At 46.2% G+C, this 16,913-nt stretch overlaps 1 protein-coding gene across 2 annotated transcripts in view; it reads left to right on the forward strand.

Moving 5' to 3' along the window:
• Window positions 1-16,913, forward strand: part of LOC125644432 (ankyrin repeat and fibronectin type-III domain-containing protein 1-like) — a 575,682-nt gene that overhangs the window by 89,478 nt on the left and 469,291 nt on the right. Inside the window, exon 3 of one of the 2 annotated variants that reach the window (XM_048868393.2) lies at window positions 11,323-11,465. The exons of the other annotated variant lie outside the window; for it this stretch is intronic. Coding sequence (XP_048724350.1) covers window positions 11,365-11,465 — 101 coding nt within the window. The 5' untranslated portion in view covers window positions 11,323-11,364. The remainder of the gene's footprint in view (window positions 1-11,322; window positions 11,466-16,913) is intronic. 2 annotated transcript variants of the gene reach the window in all.

Consider the following 16,913-nt stretch of genomic DNA (forward strand, 5'->3'; position numbering starts at 1 on the left):
AACAAAGGACAACGTAAGCGAAATGGGTTTTTAAATCAAAAGTTCTATACCCATGTCTCATTTTTACCTATGCCCCCCTCCCCCCACCTTGTATAGGAAGTCTAGGAAGGTCTGGCTTCTTTAAGACCTCAAGCAGGTGTCTCTTTCTGTGTGTGTGTCAGTCTGTTCCCTGCCAACAGCTCCCAAACAACTACCTCCTCTCTGGACAGAGGAGACTTTAAACTGTTCATTGTCCTTTTGATCTGTTGGTTCCCAGCGCAGACCAAACAAGCTGTGTAACTTGGCTGGAGCCAAGGAGGTAGGTGGAATCTTCCCAGATAATAGCTCAGGAATGCTTCTCAATCCCCCCTGAGGTATCTAGTCTGGACCCATTGTCTTTTCTTCTTCCTTGTTTTTCTAATGGCCTGCTATTAAACTAAACTAGTGTATGCATGTAATAAGCATCCTAATTACCAGGTCACATACAGTGTTCATAAATTGTAACAGAGCAGCTCCATATTCTTTGCAGTGTGGATCACATCATCTTGAAATAGATTCTCATGGATGTCTCCCCATCCATTCCCCATTTTCTAGCATCACCCCTTTCCCAACTGTGAGCACATGGCCCCACCTCCTCTCCCATTTGTCATTGCCTGACTCCACTTGCTCTGCCCTTTGTCATTGTCCCTCCTATATGCAACTGTATAGCATCCCCGTGGCAACTACATCAGTGGCTTACATGGATAAATGAGAGTAGGGAAAATTTCAATGTCTAGCTGTGGAGGAGAATCAGCACCATGTAGTCAGCCAACTCTCTGTGGACCACATGTGACCCTCTGCTCTACACAGATAGCCATTAATGCAGTTCAGATCTGTCTGTCTCAAATCTCGGATGGAAAGTTCTGCCCCTTGCCAATTTCTGCCAGATGTTCTGAGACAGGACCACTGCAATAGTTTGGGCTACTCCTTTTATGTTGCCTTATTTGTAAGTTTTCAGTTGAATGCTGTAGCAGCAAATGAATATCTTTCATCACCTCCTCCTGTGATAGTGTTGATTGCGTGGCAAACACTGTAGATAAGTCTATAAAATGGTTTTGGGGATTAATACAAAACTACATACAAAAAATTCTCACCTGGGACTCAGATTATCCATATTTGGTCTCTGGCCAAAGGAGAATATGTTTTTTCTTTGAAGACAATTCCTGCGGTCATTTATGAGCTGTTTGTCCTGATACACACTTTCCCTACTTTTTTTTTTAAAGGCCATATGTTTTCACTCAGAGAACTCAAAATGGCTAGTTTAAGCTTGACTCTTGCACACACATAATTTTCATTGACCAAATTTAAAAGAAATTGGATAAAAATTAACAAGGTTATGAGTGATTCAAAGTGGTGACCAGGCCATATCCAGTGGAAAATATCCCCTAACTTGAGAATTTGTATAACTGACCCTGACTGGGCGATCGGTGGGGTTTGAACTTCTTGCCATTAGTGCTAAAAGCATCAGCTTCGACAGTTGAAGTAATTGTTAGGTCACAGCTGTACTAGACTCTAACCTCTTCATGTTAAGCAGCCACTAGGAGGAGATGAAGACACAGGCTCCCCATTACAATTGCATTTCTTCAAGGATGCATTGTCCTGGTGCACACATTTTCAAGAGTGTATGGACATCTGAATTAATGGAAAAAGCCCCTGACTTGTAGTGCTGACCCAGATCTATGGGCATTCTGACAAGGAGCTGAGCAGGAACCAATGGACAGGAGTGTCCCTTTAGCATGGGACTGTATGAGCACTTCAACACAGATTGTTGCTGTAGACAGAACTATTGTGACATTTGTTGTGGGTTTCGGGGAAGAGGTTAGCGTGAATTTGAATTCTGGCTCTTGTCCCACCAGCGTTTATTGTCCGATTGAACGGCTTGGTGAAGTGACAGTCTATAAAGGCAGATAAAATTATCTCCTTCCAAGAGCTATTGGTGCACTAATGACATGTTGCATCTCAACGTTCATTGAGGGAAATGTCCCTCTTGCTTTCTGTTGGTGGAACAACAGATAACATGGGATTTTTGATTCATAAGGTGAGTCCTCAAATCTACAAGATCCATGTGTCTGAGATGTGAAGTAGGGGAGGTGAGTGGCACAAAATTGTTCTATCTGTCTTGACTCCAGCACCAGTGGAAACGATAGCTCTGAGTGCTGTGTCTGGAATATTTCACAACAGACCTACATCTGGTGTTTCTCTGGAGGTGCTGAAATGTGTTACTGGTATTAGTGGGGAAGAAGCATCTGCCCAGTTTATTGCTTAAATGCTATGTGTAGAAATCAAGGTGTAGCTCCTCTTCCTCTGAGCAAGAAGTCAATTTGAGTGTCCCAGTGATTGAGGAAGGCTTACAGAGTAAAATATGTGTTGTTTTTGGGTTTGGATTTGTTGTTGTTGTTGTTGTTTTTTGTCTGATTTGGAAAGGAACTCAGGTGACAGAGCTGGGAACTGACAGGCTCTCCTAAAACACTAGTATAATAGTTCTGACTACATCTGTGCACAGATACCATAACGATGGGCACGAAGAGCTGGGTGGTGATGATTGGTATTATGAGGTTGAACTCAATGTTTATAAAGTGGTTTGAGTCCCTCTGGTGGAGGATGCTAGAAAAGTGCAAAGCAATACTTTTGGTTTGTTTATACCCAAATCTGTATCTCTATATAACTTCTGCCTTCCAATCAGGATTGGCAGCCAGGCCAGTTCCCTGGAACTGTGCTCACCTGGCTGGTTAGATGGGTGGATGACTGGCAGGATTTAAAAGCTAGAGGAGAGGCTGAGGGAGGAGGTGGTAGCCGCCACCCTCAGAGTCACAGAGTTGAAGGCCTCGAGGGGTCACCGGCCCTCCAGTCTGACCATCTACATATCATAGGCTACCAACACTACGCAGCACCCACACACTGAACCCAACAACCAAAATTAGGACAAATCTCCGCAGTCCACAGGAGACTTGACTATTATGTGTCACAGGCAGAGAATAGGAGGGACTGATGTGCACCAGTATTTGAGGCCCCCGCAATAGCAGCAAAATTATTAAGCCAGATAAACCCAGTTAATCCTGGCAGGTGACCTGCACCCACATGCTGAAGAGGAAGACGAAAACCCTCGAAGGTCACTGCTAATCCTGAGCATGTGAGCAAGAATGAGTCAGCCAAGCACGTGAGAGAGAGAACACTCAGTGCCCCCTCAGAGCCTACCCACCCCTCATAATGCCCCATCTGCAGATGTGGCCATCCCTGATGCTTCAGAGGAAGGAGCGCAAACACTGCTGTGATCAGTGTTTTTCCCAGGAATTGAAATTGGGGGGGGGTGTTCAAATTTACGGGGGTGGGAGGTGGGGTGCATTCAGGGCCGATGATGGGTGAGACTGTGTGAGGGTGAAGGTGGGCTGTATGGCACCATAGTCAAAACTGAAAAATGTTTTATAACCATTTTATTAGATTTAACTCATGTTTTAAAATCATTACACAACTTAAAGTTGGCTACTTCTATGAAGCACTACATCTACATTCTTCTTGGTTTCTTGTTATAATTTTTGCACAACTCTGTTAATGAACTTCTTGAATGCAATGCGTTCATCTTTGGTGGCTTCTCATGTGTCCGGTACTTCCATTCCTTCAGTTGATATGTTCATTATTTCATTCACATGATCAGGCAGAAGGTGACTTCTTTCAGAACACAAAATTCTATTCAATGATGAAAAAGAACACTCAGCTGTAGCTTTTGTGTCTGGGAGTAGCAAGAGATGAATTCCTACTTCTTTCATCCTAGGAAACATAGCATAAAGATCAGGTCGAGCCACTAGTGATGATAAAAAAGAAGTTGAAGTCAAATCTTCATTCATTCGTCATATGATATTCCACTCTATGTTCAAATTCTCTATTCTGTCCTGAGCACATGGCAGCCCCATTGCTGGTAGTGCCTCACTCCACTCAACTGTCAGTGTTTTATAGGACAGGGATGTGTAAAAGCTACGTAGAGGTTGAGTAGAATCTAGAAGTCGCTGTTGTAGATTTTTAAGAATCAAGTCTATGTACTTTTTCAGTTGTCTTAACAAACACTGATTGTCCTCTTCACTTAAGGATTCAATATAAATGCCTTCATTAGTCAACTTCTGGACTGAAGTCTTTGCTTCTTCCAGTACTTTTTCAATGGATAGCTGTCTGATTGATCCAAATGTAGCTTCTATTGCTGGACAAAGATCTACTACTGTTGCAGCAGTTGCCTGGATGGCATTGTTTAATGACCCAAGTGGGTTCAACAGTAGACTTACAAGAGAAAGAATGGCAATAGTCTTCTCTGAATGTAGTAGCAAAAGTAATCCACCAGCCTCACTACTTAGATCCATCCCATCTTGGTAGATACTTTCCAAAGTCAGTAATAATGGGTGGAATAATTTTAAGACAACAGCCAGGGATTGCTCATGAGAAAGCCAGAGGGTTTTCCCAGGTTGGACTAATTTGAACTTCAGTCCCAGTGTATCTTCTATACTTTCCAAGATACTCAGTCTTTTTGGACTCTTGCTGAAAAAAGAATATAATGAAGACATTAAATTTATAGCTTTTTAAATGTCTTTTGAAGAGTCTGCAGCTTGTACTAGATCTAGTTGGAGTAGATGGCCTCTGCAGTGTGTATAGGAGAGATTAGGGTTACACTTTTCTCTGAGCAAAGCTTGTACTACACCATGTCTTCCAGAGAAGTTTGCAGCTCCATCAAATGCACAAGCAGCCATCTGTTTGGGGTCCAATTGAAAAGCATTTAACTCTTCTAAGATGTGGGTTGTCACAGATGCAGCCGATGTGTCTTCTATAACTTGAACATCTAGAAATGCATCTACTGGCCTACCACTGACATCAAGATAATGTACACAATGACTTAAAACCTGATGCCCATTTGCATCGGTGCATTCATCATCCATGTAGGCAAATTTTTTGAATGTGGTGAGAGAGGTCTTCACTTTTTCAACTGTTGAGTCTTTCACTGTGTCTAGCCAGTCAGTTGAGTTTCTTGCAGAAAGATAGTGAGCATTTGCTGGTCTTGTTTGGAACAAGTGTTCAACTTCAGGATGAACAAGTGACAATGCCCTTAACATTGGCCTCCAGTTTGTAGTGTGTGATATCTCTTGCCTAAATAGAAAGTATGATGCCACAGCCATGTTTGTTCGCATGAACTGTGTTGTTTCTCCAGCATTCTTAACAGCCTCATTAACACTCACCAGTTTTGTCCTTGGTCAGTGGAGACTCAGAGTTCAGAGGTGCTTTCACATGAGTTCACCTCCCAGGTCGGGGGCAAGAAGGTACCATGCTCGTTCCTCCAGCTGCTCACTGTTCACTCTGACCCCTGTTGTTCATTGTGCCACTGTTCACTCCATCGATCTGTTGCCAATGGCCCTGTGCCGTCACCTTCTGCTGCCACCTACCACTGTGACCTCTGCGAGTTGGTCTCTTGAGGTTCCACCCAGCTCTGTGATTTCAGCTGAGGTCTCAGTGGGGGAACCTAGCTGCTAGTGCAGACTGGGGCGTGTCTTCCACAGAAACACTATCCCATAGCATGTCTAAGCACTTACACCTGATTATCAGTGATTTCAGCTGTAGTGGTCACCTAACAAAACAAAAGACTATCTATGGAGACTAATCAGCTCTGTCTTTAAACAGAGGAGAGGGGCAGGTCAAATAATATTTGTGACTCAGGCAGACCATCAAGAAAAACACCTGTTCCCACCCTCTCTCTTGATATTCTCAATCAGCAGAGGCTAAGTACAGTTCTACTGCCTTTTACTCATACAATAAGAATAACAACATTTCATCTTCATCCCCCCATCCCCCCTCGCATTCAAGTGATTTGTAACCCAACCCCAGCCAAAATCTATCACTTGGGCAACACAGCTCTGTGTGCTGGATACCTAGGTAGATTAGGTGTGAATGTAAATACAGTCTGGTCCTGAAGCCTTTCCCCCCAGCCCCCAGCTCATCACTAGCTGTCAGGGAGAGCTCATTTAGACGTTGCTTACAAATCAAAATTTGAAATGATTAGGTTGGCCAACATCACCAAAGTGAATGCACTGACTTGGTCATAAAAACAGAAGCTGTATAAGGAAGCTAGTCTATGTTCAGACTTCAAATCTATTATACTTTTTCAGATACAAGTATTTTATCGTACACTTTATATGCTTTTAAAGTGTGTATTAATGTTTCAATTTCAATTCAAATTTCCAAACAATCACTGCATGTGACTAGTTCACAAAACTGGGGGGGGTGGAGGGGGGTTGGGCAATCCCTGGTTGTGATGTACGTCACTATGGGCAGGTTATGGGCAGGGGGTTGTGGGAGTGAGACTGAGAAGTTAGATTAGGGAGCGGGGTTTCAGGGACAATAGGAGGGGAGTACAATTTTGCCCCAGAGAGGCATTCCTCAACCCCAGCCCCTTATCTGAAACTTGTTCCTTTGACAAATATCACTTGAGGAGCTCCTCAAAGCTTGTCAGCTACACACTCCTGATCAAGGAGTTGGGAGAAATTGCCTGGGAGTGTCATCACAAAGTGGAGAAGCTTAGACAAGCTGCTAATGTTAATAAGCAGCCCCAGGCTGATGTAATTGTCTCCTAAAATACCTGCAGTGGGTAATCTGTAGGGCACTTAAACAGTCTTGGAGAAGGGGACTTTTTTCTCTTGAGAACAAGCTGACAGGAAGCTGAATATGTTGCTTTCAGGTGACCTGGTGAAGGGTGCGGGAAGTTCAGGAATTTTTTGTTTCTTTATAATATTGGTGGAGAAAAGCCCTTTTAAAAATAAACTTATCTTCAACCCTGGACACATCAGGCCTGATTTTTCTTGGGTTTTTTGCTGGAGAACTAGGGAGATTGTGACCTCATGACCTCAGAACAGACTAAAACCAGAGCTATTGAGAGGAAGGGATTTTTAGTCAGACCAACTGAAACTCTTTGGATCAAATTACAAACCCCTTACTCACATTGATGAGCAGTTATTCACCTAAGTAGTCCATTGACTTCAATGGGACTGCTTATGTCGGGACCCACTTCCCAGAGTGAGTGAAGTTATCTCAATCTGTCTGTTCTTTTCTTGGTCTCTTTTCTTTATAAACTCTTTAACTCTAATCCTGGAGAAACAGGTGGGGAGAAAAGCTTTCTTTGTGAAAGATCCACCAGCTCTGGTCCTTCATGTGCAGGCTCAGAATACTCCCACTTCACTTTTCTGGACCTCCAGCAAAACGAGGCAAGAGAGAGCTTGTAATTCCGGACATATTAAAGCAGAGGTGGGCAAACTACAGCTTGCGGGCCACATCTGGCCCGCGGGACCCTCCTACCTGGCCCCTGAGCTCCTGCCCTGGGAGGCTAGCCCCTGTCCCACCCCCCTCCCGTCCCCCCTCCCCCGCAGCCTCAGCTTGCTCCGCTGCTGGCGCAATGCTCTAGCGGCGGAGCTGTGAGCTCCTGGGGCAGCCCGGCCTGAGCCGGTGCTCTGTGCTGCGTGGTGGCGGCAGCCACCAGTGCTCCAGGTAGTGCGGTAAGGGGGCAGGGAGCTGGGGGGGGGTTGGATAGAGGGCAGGGGAGTTCAGGGTGGTGGTCAGAGGGTGGGGGTGTGGATAGGGGTCGGGGCAGGAACAGGGGGTTGAATGGAGGCAGGGGTCCCAGGGGGGCAGTCGGGGACAGGGAGAAGGGGTGGTTGGATGGGGCAGGGTTCCTGGGGGGGGCCGTCAGGGAACAGGGGGGGTTGGATGGGGCAGGAGTCCGGGGGGGATAGGAGGTGGGGGCTGGACCACGACCCCCTCCTCTAACTGGCCCTCCATAGAATTTCCAAAACCCGATGCGGCCCTCAGGCCAAAAAGTTTGCCTGCTCCTGTATTAACTCTTTCCAGCCTTCTGGGTATTAATAATAGGTAGTTGAAAAAGCCCCAAACGGGCATACATCCAATTTTTCTTCCTTTGCAGGTCACTTTTATGGTAAATTACAAAGCATAAACAGCTACTCTGCACACTTCAGTTTCTTCCACTTGATTTATCCAAGCAGTTACTGCCTGGGTAGTGTTCTGAAAAATTTGTCCAGCCCTTAAGGATGGTCCTATTAGCTGTATGATGAATAATATTTCCCTGGCATTTTTCTCCCTGTTAGATATATTGACCTGAGTCTGAAATATTTGGCCAGGTCTGTGACTTCTAAATCACTAATGGAAAGAAAGGGGTGCTGTTACTGCAGTTAGCAGGTGGAGACCTAAAGACAGTTCTGTCTTCTGCAGTTTTCCAGAGGAAACTATTTGGCTGAACCTTTGTGAAGAATGTATTTCGAGCAACAGAAAAGGTTCTCTAACCCAAACCCATAGTCAGAGTGGGAAAGAAGATAATGGAGTGTTTGCAAGAAATGTATTTCTCTTTCATCCTGTGCATTCACAAAAGTGCTACAGAGAAGTCCTGGCTAAAATAAACTAAGAATAGATTCTGGCAGAGAAAGCATGGCTGACTGAGCAATCCAGACAACTTTTGGTGGCACTTGTGCCAAGCCCTAATGGGGCAAATGTGTCATTTGTATTGTAGGTCACCGACTCTGTTGTGGTTCTTCAAGGAATGTACATATTGGCCTTGGTCAGATGCTGGAGTTTACAGAACAGTCACACTGGAATTAGAGAGTTCCTTCCCAGCTGTCCTTCAATAGTCTATATTCCAGTAGTGCTAAAAGACATACAGCCTCCTCTTAGAGAGCTACAGTTTGGTAAGAGACAACAGAAACAGGCAGTAGAATGACATTGTGCATGCTTTGATGTGGAAGCAGACAGCTGAAGGTGAAGCACTTGGAGAAGAAAGCTGTGAAGATGAAGAGAACAGTATTGTGATATGGCAGAAAAAGCAATTCCATGAAACACTGCCTTGATCTTGTGGTAATGATGGATGCCTGTAGTTACAGCTGTTATCCCATATGGAGCAAAGGCTTTGTCTATGCTAGCCTTTTTGTCCTAGAACTCCCTGATTCACCACTGGTGTGACTCCAGCAGGGATAGCAGTGGTTGGAGCAGTACTATAGAAATGGTAGCCACTGGAATTTTTAACCAATATAACCAATGTGCACAGTGTGCAGGGTTAGATGACACAGTGGCCAAAATGCTGGTGCTTTGTGTAGCGCTCTCACTGTTGCAACTGCTGGTGGGAAATCTTAGAAAAGAAATGTTTGGTGTAGAGGCCTCAGAGATTCCTACCTTCCATTTGGCCTTGTAAAGTGGAAATTCTCTTCCAGTTTAATCCTGCAGATACTTGCAGTTCTTCGGAGCCAGTGTACAATCTCCCTTTGTCCTTTCCAAAGGATAGAAATCCCTGAGCTATCAGAGAAGGATATTCCTTCGCAGGCAAAGCAGGGCCTGATGCACATGCCTCATAAACTGAGGCAGAGCATAATAGACCCAAAAAAAAAATCTATTTCGATGGAGGGGATTTGCAAGATCTTCAGTGCATGTGTGAAGCATGTAGAGTCTCTCCAGATTCAGCATCTTTCAGCAGTAGGGCATTCCAAACTGAGGGCCCATCACAGTATTGCCTGGTTATATTCCTTGAAGAGCTTGTTCCTTGTTTCTTTGAGAAACAGTTACTTCTGCTGGAGGCATAAGTCACATTTCTCTCCTGACGTCATGCTCTCCTGACTCCCTTGTGGTGGTCTTACAGTTTTTATTACTGTATCCCACAGTTCATACCTGATTGCTTTCCATTAGTGACAGATTGGCAGATATAGCTATGAAAGAGACTTCTATTCTGTTAATTTCTTTTCCCAATAGGGTAAGCAATTTATCAGTTCACTCTCAATGGATTGTCTTTCTCTGTGTGGGTTAGAGGTAGTTCAGAAGTCTGCTTTGGATAGTGGGTAGAACATCTCATCCAGGCCAGTTACCGCCAGATGAGTTCTTCCCCAAACTGTGTAACAATAAGTAAACTCACAGAGCCAAGTTCTGCCTCTGTACATGGGGCTGCTACTGCAGTTAAAGCGTGCCCAGGATTAGACACAGAAGAGTAAAAAGATGCTGGCCCTTATGTGTAATGAAAGGAGTTCTGCTAATGGCTGGTGCTTCTCTTACAGAATTTTTAAAAAAAATCTAATCTTTCTATAACTTCTTTTCAATTCTACAGAATTATTCCAGTAGAGAATTATATCCCTGTTGCAGACATCTATTTGACTAAAAAACAATTATTGGTTTTTAGAAATTTCAATAAAAGGTTCTGGGTTTCATTGTGTGTGTACGTTCTGTTTGATTTTTGCACAAGCGTTAATAATCTGTCCTGAGTTAATTCTGTTTTGTTGGAGTGGCATGAGAGTGTGGGCAGGGATATGAGAGAGATGTTACTTCAGGGAATAGGGAGGGGGGAAATAAATTAACAGATAAGATGTTTTCCTTTCTCCTATTGTTCAAGTGGCAGTACTGTAGCTTTTGGGATTCAGGTTTCCCCTTTGTTTCACGTCTAATGTGCTAGCCTTCTGCCAGTGTACACATGAATACCGGTGCAATGAGTAGGCTTGGGAGAATTCATTTTTTATTTTTTTCATTTTGACTGATAACATCGATGTTTATTTTAAAGCAGTTTTAAAGCAATTTTTAAGCAATTATCGGTGGAAATATTTTTTCGTCAGTTTGTGTGTATGGTAAAATCAACATTTATGTACTGATAAAAATCGAATCTTTCAAAGCCTAATAATGACAAAGTGTATGCACTGTGGGTGCGGTGTGTCAAGTCATGTAGACCTATTACAGTCAGTTTAAAGAACAAATGAGGTCCACAAGAGGCAGGACAGAAAGGAATCTGAATGTACATGTAGATGTCTTTCCAATCCTACTGTCCTACACACAGTTAATTTACTGTAATTCATTAGTTTATGAGGGTGATTGACACTTATCTATAAATGTCTTGTATCCAGTGCTATCTCTGCATATTCTCCACAGGTACCAAGCAAACACCTAGCTTGAAGGATTGTATATATCTCTACAGTAGCATACTCATGTATGCAAACTTGAAGCTGCTGAGCCTCAGAGCATGGGCTGCTCCTTGCTTTATATGGAAATAGAGAAGGGAGCATTTATTGTGGGGTGGTAGGTTTGGATAAATATTCCCAGTATTCTTGGTCCTGTTTCTCCCTGTTTCATTGCATGCAGTTCTGCCCTTTCAGGCCCCTGGCAGGCAAGGGCTGAGTGCTACAGGGGGCATTCCAAGAAGAGACGTGACAGGGTGTGTCAGTGGGAGGTTCTTGGCCACGTGCTGAAGACCTGCACATGCTGACTTTTTCTTGCTAAGGGGGCTGTTTCCTTCTTTTTCCTTTGCAGTGGTGAAGTGTGTCTAGCTATGGTGAAGCTTGGGTCTGCGTCATGGCCCATGATATTGCTGCCCGCAAGAACCTGGTTCCAATTTCTGTGGAGTCTGTGAATCCAGACCCTGAGGAGCGGGGAAGTACGTACCTTGTAGAAAGGTGAGTTAGGGCCATTTATTCCTTCAGTATTCTCTCTCTTCCCGCCGCCGACACACGGGGAGCTCTCGGCCAGATTGCTGAGAGCAATAGCAAGTTGTTAAGCAGCTTCCCTCTGACATGATATAAATCATGTCGTTCCTTTCAGGTTAGTGTTACATGGGGGAGAAAACAGAAGCAGGGCTTTATCCTACAGAGGCTTGTCCTAGTGCTTCATGCCAAACGAGAACAAATGGGAGTATTGGATCTCTGTGTGCTTCTGGGAGTACATCTCTGAACGTAGGTTTTGCTTTCTGTTGGAAGATACAATGGTTGTGGTGAGTGAGTTTCCAGGCACATCCATTCAGACTCAGAAAGGTGGAATTGTGAAATCCTTGCTGATCTTAAACATAAAAAAGAAGCTTACAAGAAGTGGAAGATTGGACAGATGACTGAGGAGGAGTATGAAAATATTGCTCAGGCATGCAGGAGCGAAATCAGGAAGGCCAAATCACCCTTGGAGTTGCAGCTAGCAAGGGATGTTAAGAGTAACAAGAAGGGTTTCTTCAGGTATGTTAGCAACAAGAAGAAGGTCAAGGAAAGTGTGGGCCCCTTACTGAATGAGGGAGGCAACCTCGTGACAGAGGATGTGGAAAAGGCTATGTACTCAATGCTTTTTTTGCCTCTGTCTTCACGAACAAGGTCAGCTCCCAGACTACTGCACTGGGCAGCACAGTATGGGGAGGTGGTGACCAGCCCTCTGTGGAGAAAGAAGTGGTTCAGGACTATTTAGAAAAGCTGGACGAGCACAAGTCCATGGGGCCGGATGCACTGCATCCGAGTGTGCTAAAGGAGCTGGCTGATGTGATTGCAGAGCCATTTGCCATTATCTTTGAAAAGTCATGGTGATTGGGGTAGGTCCCGGTCGACTGGAAAAAGGTTAATGTAATGCCCATCTTTAAAAAAGGGAAGGAGGAGGATCCGGGGAATTACAGGCCAGTCAGCCTCACCTCAGTCCCTGGAAAAATCATGGAGCAGGTCCTCAAGGAATCAATTGTGAAGCACTTAGAGGAGAGGAAAGTGATCAGGAACAGTCAGCATGGATTCACCAAGGGCAAGTCATGCCTGACTAACCTAATTGCCTTCTATGATGAGATAACTGGTTCTGTGGATGAGGGGAAAGCAGTGGACGTGTTATTCCTGGACTTTAGCAAAACTTTTGATATGGTCTCCCACAGTATTCTTGCCAGCAAGTTAAAGAAGTATGGGCTGGATGACTGGACTATAAGGTGGATAGAAAGCTGGCTAGATCATCGGGCTCAATGGGTAGTGACCAATGGCTCCGGGGCTAGTTGGTATCAAGCGGCATGCCCCAAGGGTTGGTCCTGGGGCCGGTTTTGTTCAATATCTTCATTAATGATCTGAGGATGGCGTGGATTGGACCCTCAGCAAGTTTGTGGATGACACTAAACTGGGAGGAGTGGTAGACACACTGGAAGATAGGGATAGGGTACAGTGGGACTGACACAAATTAGAGGATTGGGCCAAAAGAAATCTGATGAGGTTCAACAAGGACAAGTGCAGAGTCCTGCACTTAGGACGGAAGAATCCCATGCACCGCTACAAACTAGGGACCGAGTGGCTAGGCAGCAGTTCTGCAGAAAAGACCTAGGGGTTACAGTGGACGAGAAGCTGGTTATGAGTCAACAGTGTGCCCTTGTTGCCAAGAAGGTTAATGGCATTTTGGGCTGTATAAGTAGGAGCATTGCCAGCAGATCGAGAGATGTGATCATTCCCCTTTATTCGGCATTGGTGAGGCCTCATCTGGAGTACTGTGTCCAGTTTTGGGCCCCACACTACAAGTAGGATGTGGAAAAATTGGAAAGAGTCCAGCGGAGGGCAACAAAAATGATTAGGATGCTGGAGCACATGATTTATGAGGAGAGGCTGACGGAACGGGGATTATTTAGTCTGCGGAAGAGAAGAATGAGGGGGGATTTGATAACTGCTTTCAACTACCTGAAAGGGGGTTCCAAAGAGGATGGATCTAGACTGTTCTCAATGGTACCAGATGACAGAACGAGCAGTAATGGTTTCAAGTTGCAATGGGGGAGGTTTAGGTTGGATATTAGGAAAAACTTTTTCACTAGGAGGGTGGTGAAACACTGGAATGCGTTACCTAGGGAGGTGGTGGAATCTCCTTAGAGGTTTTTAAGGTCAGGCTTGACAAAGCCCAGGCTGGGATGATTTAGTTGGAGATCGGTCCTGCTTTGAGCAGGGGGTTGGACTAGATGACCTTCAGGGGTCCCTTCCAACCCTGATATTCTATGATTCTATGAATTGGCTCTCTGCAGATAAAGTTGTTCTTGTTTAAGTGCTTACTCATTTTGATTCCATTCTAGGTTTGTGCGCGCCCATGTGTGCGGATGTCAGAGACTTTTGCCTTAGCGGCATCTGTAGGGCCGGCTGTGGCACTGTTTGGGGTGCTGCCAGCCCTACGCCCTCTCAGTTCCTTTTTACCACCCATGGTGGTCAGTTGGAGTGCCTTTTTCCCTTGCTTTGGAAGTGGCCAGCGGTTTTTCTTCTGTCTCAGCCATGCACTTCTAGCTGTAAATAGTTTAACCCTTGTTTGTTAGTTGTTAAGTAGCTGTTAAGTGTTTGTTAGATAGTGTCCCAGTGGGATGTTGCCCCAGCGGGGCATGCCCGGGTCCCCAGGTTTGAAGCTGTGCTACACGTAACAGGCCTGTGCCTGTTAGTGACCCACATGATAGTTTTCTGAGCTGTCTCGGGGAATCCCACATAAAGGAGCACTGTCGCATCTGTAAAAACTTTCATCCTCGGACTCAGAGGGAGCGCGACATATGTCTCAGGGCCCTCCTGATGGAGACTGCCTGCTCCCAGCTTCAGAACCGGAGTGGCACGATGTGGCTCCTAGTGTTACCTAGCGCTTCTACTTCAATGCGGAGTGCACCTCCGGCACCAGGTTCCTTCCGGCACTGATCCGCGTTGCTGGTGCCGAAGAAGAAACCTAAGAAGATGGCACCAAGCAAGCCCGACTAGGGGGCTCCAGGCAAAGGACCCTGTGCAGGCCTTATGCCCACTCTGGACCTGCAGAAGGGCTCGGTTCTGGGGAGTTCCTCCCCCTGAAAGGACCCACCACCGACTCTGGGGAGCAGTAAAGGGCCCAATCCGACGGCACAGTCGACACTCTCCCAGCTCCTGGCACCAGGAGAGCAGAGAGCACCCCTGCTGCAGATGGCATCATGCAGGGCTATGGGTCCCCGAGATGGCAAGCCCATCGGCAAGGCCTTGCACAAGACAAGTGAGTGCCACTGGTCTCCAGAGCCAAGACAGAGCCCTGGGTCGCCACATTCTTGGTCTCTGCATTGGCCCAACTTGCTGTTACGAGTCTTCAGCCCCCAGGGTTTTCACAAAACGAGTGGTGCTGGTAGCGGCTTACCTGAAACATCAAGGAGTCCAGTCGACAACTGGCTTATCAAGGGCAGGTCTCTGGGGCAGGTGCACAGGAGCCTCGTTCTGGTGGGGTCCACCTGCAGCGACCTGGGCTTGTTAATAAACAAAGAAAAGTTCATGTTAATGCCAGTTCAATGCATACGATTAATCGGAGCGGTCCTCGACTCCATGCGGGCCAGGGTCTTCCTTCTGGAAGCGCGTTTTCAGGCCATGTCAAGTTTAAGCTCCCACATAAAGAGCCATCCGCTCATGACAGCCCACATGTGCTTGTGACTGATGGGCCAAATGGCCGCATGCACATACTTCAGCTGTGCCCATCTTCATCTGCAGCCTCTGCAAGTGTGGCTAGCCTTGGTCTATACCCCCAGCAGGCACCCCTTGGACCAAGTGGTCACAGTGCTGAAACACATCTTCCTGTCTCTGGATTGGTGGCGGGATCCCAGGTTGGTGCTGCAGGGAGTCCCCTTCGCGATCCCATCTCCGTCGCAGACCCTGGTCTCGGACGTGTCGGATCTGGGCTGGGGAGCCCATCTGGGTGAGTTCAACACCCAGGGCCGCTAGCTCCTTAATGATCTCACCCTTCATATCAACATCAGCAAGCTCAAAGCAGTTCGCCTGGCCTGCCAGGTCTTTTTGCCGCACCTGAAACTTAAGATAGTGCAAGTCCTCACAGACAGTACCGCTGTGATGGATTACATCAACAGGCAGGGTGGCACCAGGTCTTCAGCCCTTTGTCGGGAAGCGCTCAGCCTCTGGGACTTCTGTGTGCGGCATGCCATTCATCTGGTAGCCATCCATCTGCCCGGAACCAAGAACATCCTGGCAGTTCGCCTCAGCAGGACCTTCTCGTCTCACCATGAATAGTCGCTCCATCTGGAACTGGTCAGCCTGATCTTCCGCAGGTGGGGGCTCCCCAGGTGGACCTGTTTGCGTCCCGGCAGAACAGAAGGTGCCACGCATTGTGTTCTCTCAGGGCAGGGACAAGGGCTCCCTCTCGGATGCGCTGCTTCATGCCTTCCTATTGATTCCATTAATCCACAGGGTCCTGCTCAACTTTAAGCAAGACACAGCAACAATCATCCTCATAGCCCCAGCATGGCCTTGTCAACACTGGTTCGACACACTGCTGAGTCTTTCGGCAGCCACCCCGCTGCAGCTGCCTCTTTGACTGGCAGCCACCTCTGCTGCATTGGAACCTGGTGGCGCTGCATTTGACAGCCTGGCTGCTGCGTGGCAGAGTGGGGACGAATGGCGGTGTTCCACTGGTGTCCAGCAGGTTCTGCAGGGTAGCAGGAAACCCTCCACCAGTTCTGGAGTGCCATTACCTGCATGTCCGGGACCTGGTTCCCCCTTGGGACCTGAATCTTGTGCTGTGAAGGTTCATAGGCCCCCACTTTGAGCCCTTGGCTTCCTGCTCCCGCCCTGTCACAACTTTAAAGTCTATTATCTCAGGCTCCTCCGGGGCTGGAAGCAAGTGCAGGGTTCTGGGGGGAACTGAGAATCCTGGGAAACTCCCCTCTCTAGTTGTACAAAGCTCCTTTTGCTAGCTCTGTGGAAACATGAAATATTGAATTTAAAGTATGTCCTTTCCTGTCAACAAAAGCTGTCAGTAGCTTTTGGCTCAATCTTGCCCATCCTGGAATGTTAGAATATGTCCCTGGAGCAATGCACTGGTGTAAAAACCAGTTGAGGCAGTCCTAGGCACATGATAAGTTCATTTATCATACAGATGTCAGCTCCACATATCTGGCTTTGTGTGTGTAATAAGCATGTACATATGTACACATAAAGCATGTGTATGTAATTAAAATACATATGCTTTTAAAAAACATACAGGCTTTTGTAATCATGTCACGTGCTCATGATGGTTAGTTAATAAGTCTGATAAGGTCTATGATTAACGAGCCCAAAGGGAGAGGTGGTAGCAGTCCATTTTTGGCTTACAATCCAAATACGAATGTTGGTCCCCATTGTTCTGGGTCGTGTCTGGTCATGTGA

Source organism: Caretta caretta, chromosome 10, assembly GCF_965140235.1.
Source record: "Caretta caretta isolate rCarCar2 chromosome 10, rCarCar1.hap1, whole genome shotgun sequence".
NCBI classification, from domain to species: Eukaryota; Metazoa; Chordata; order Testudines; family Cheloniidae; genus Caretta; species Caretta caretta.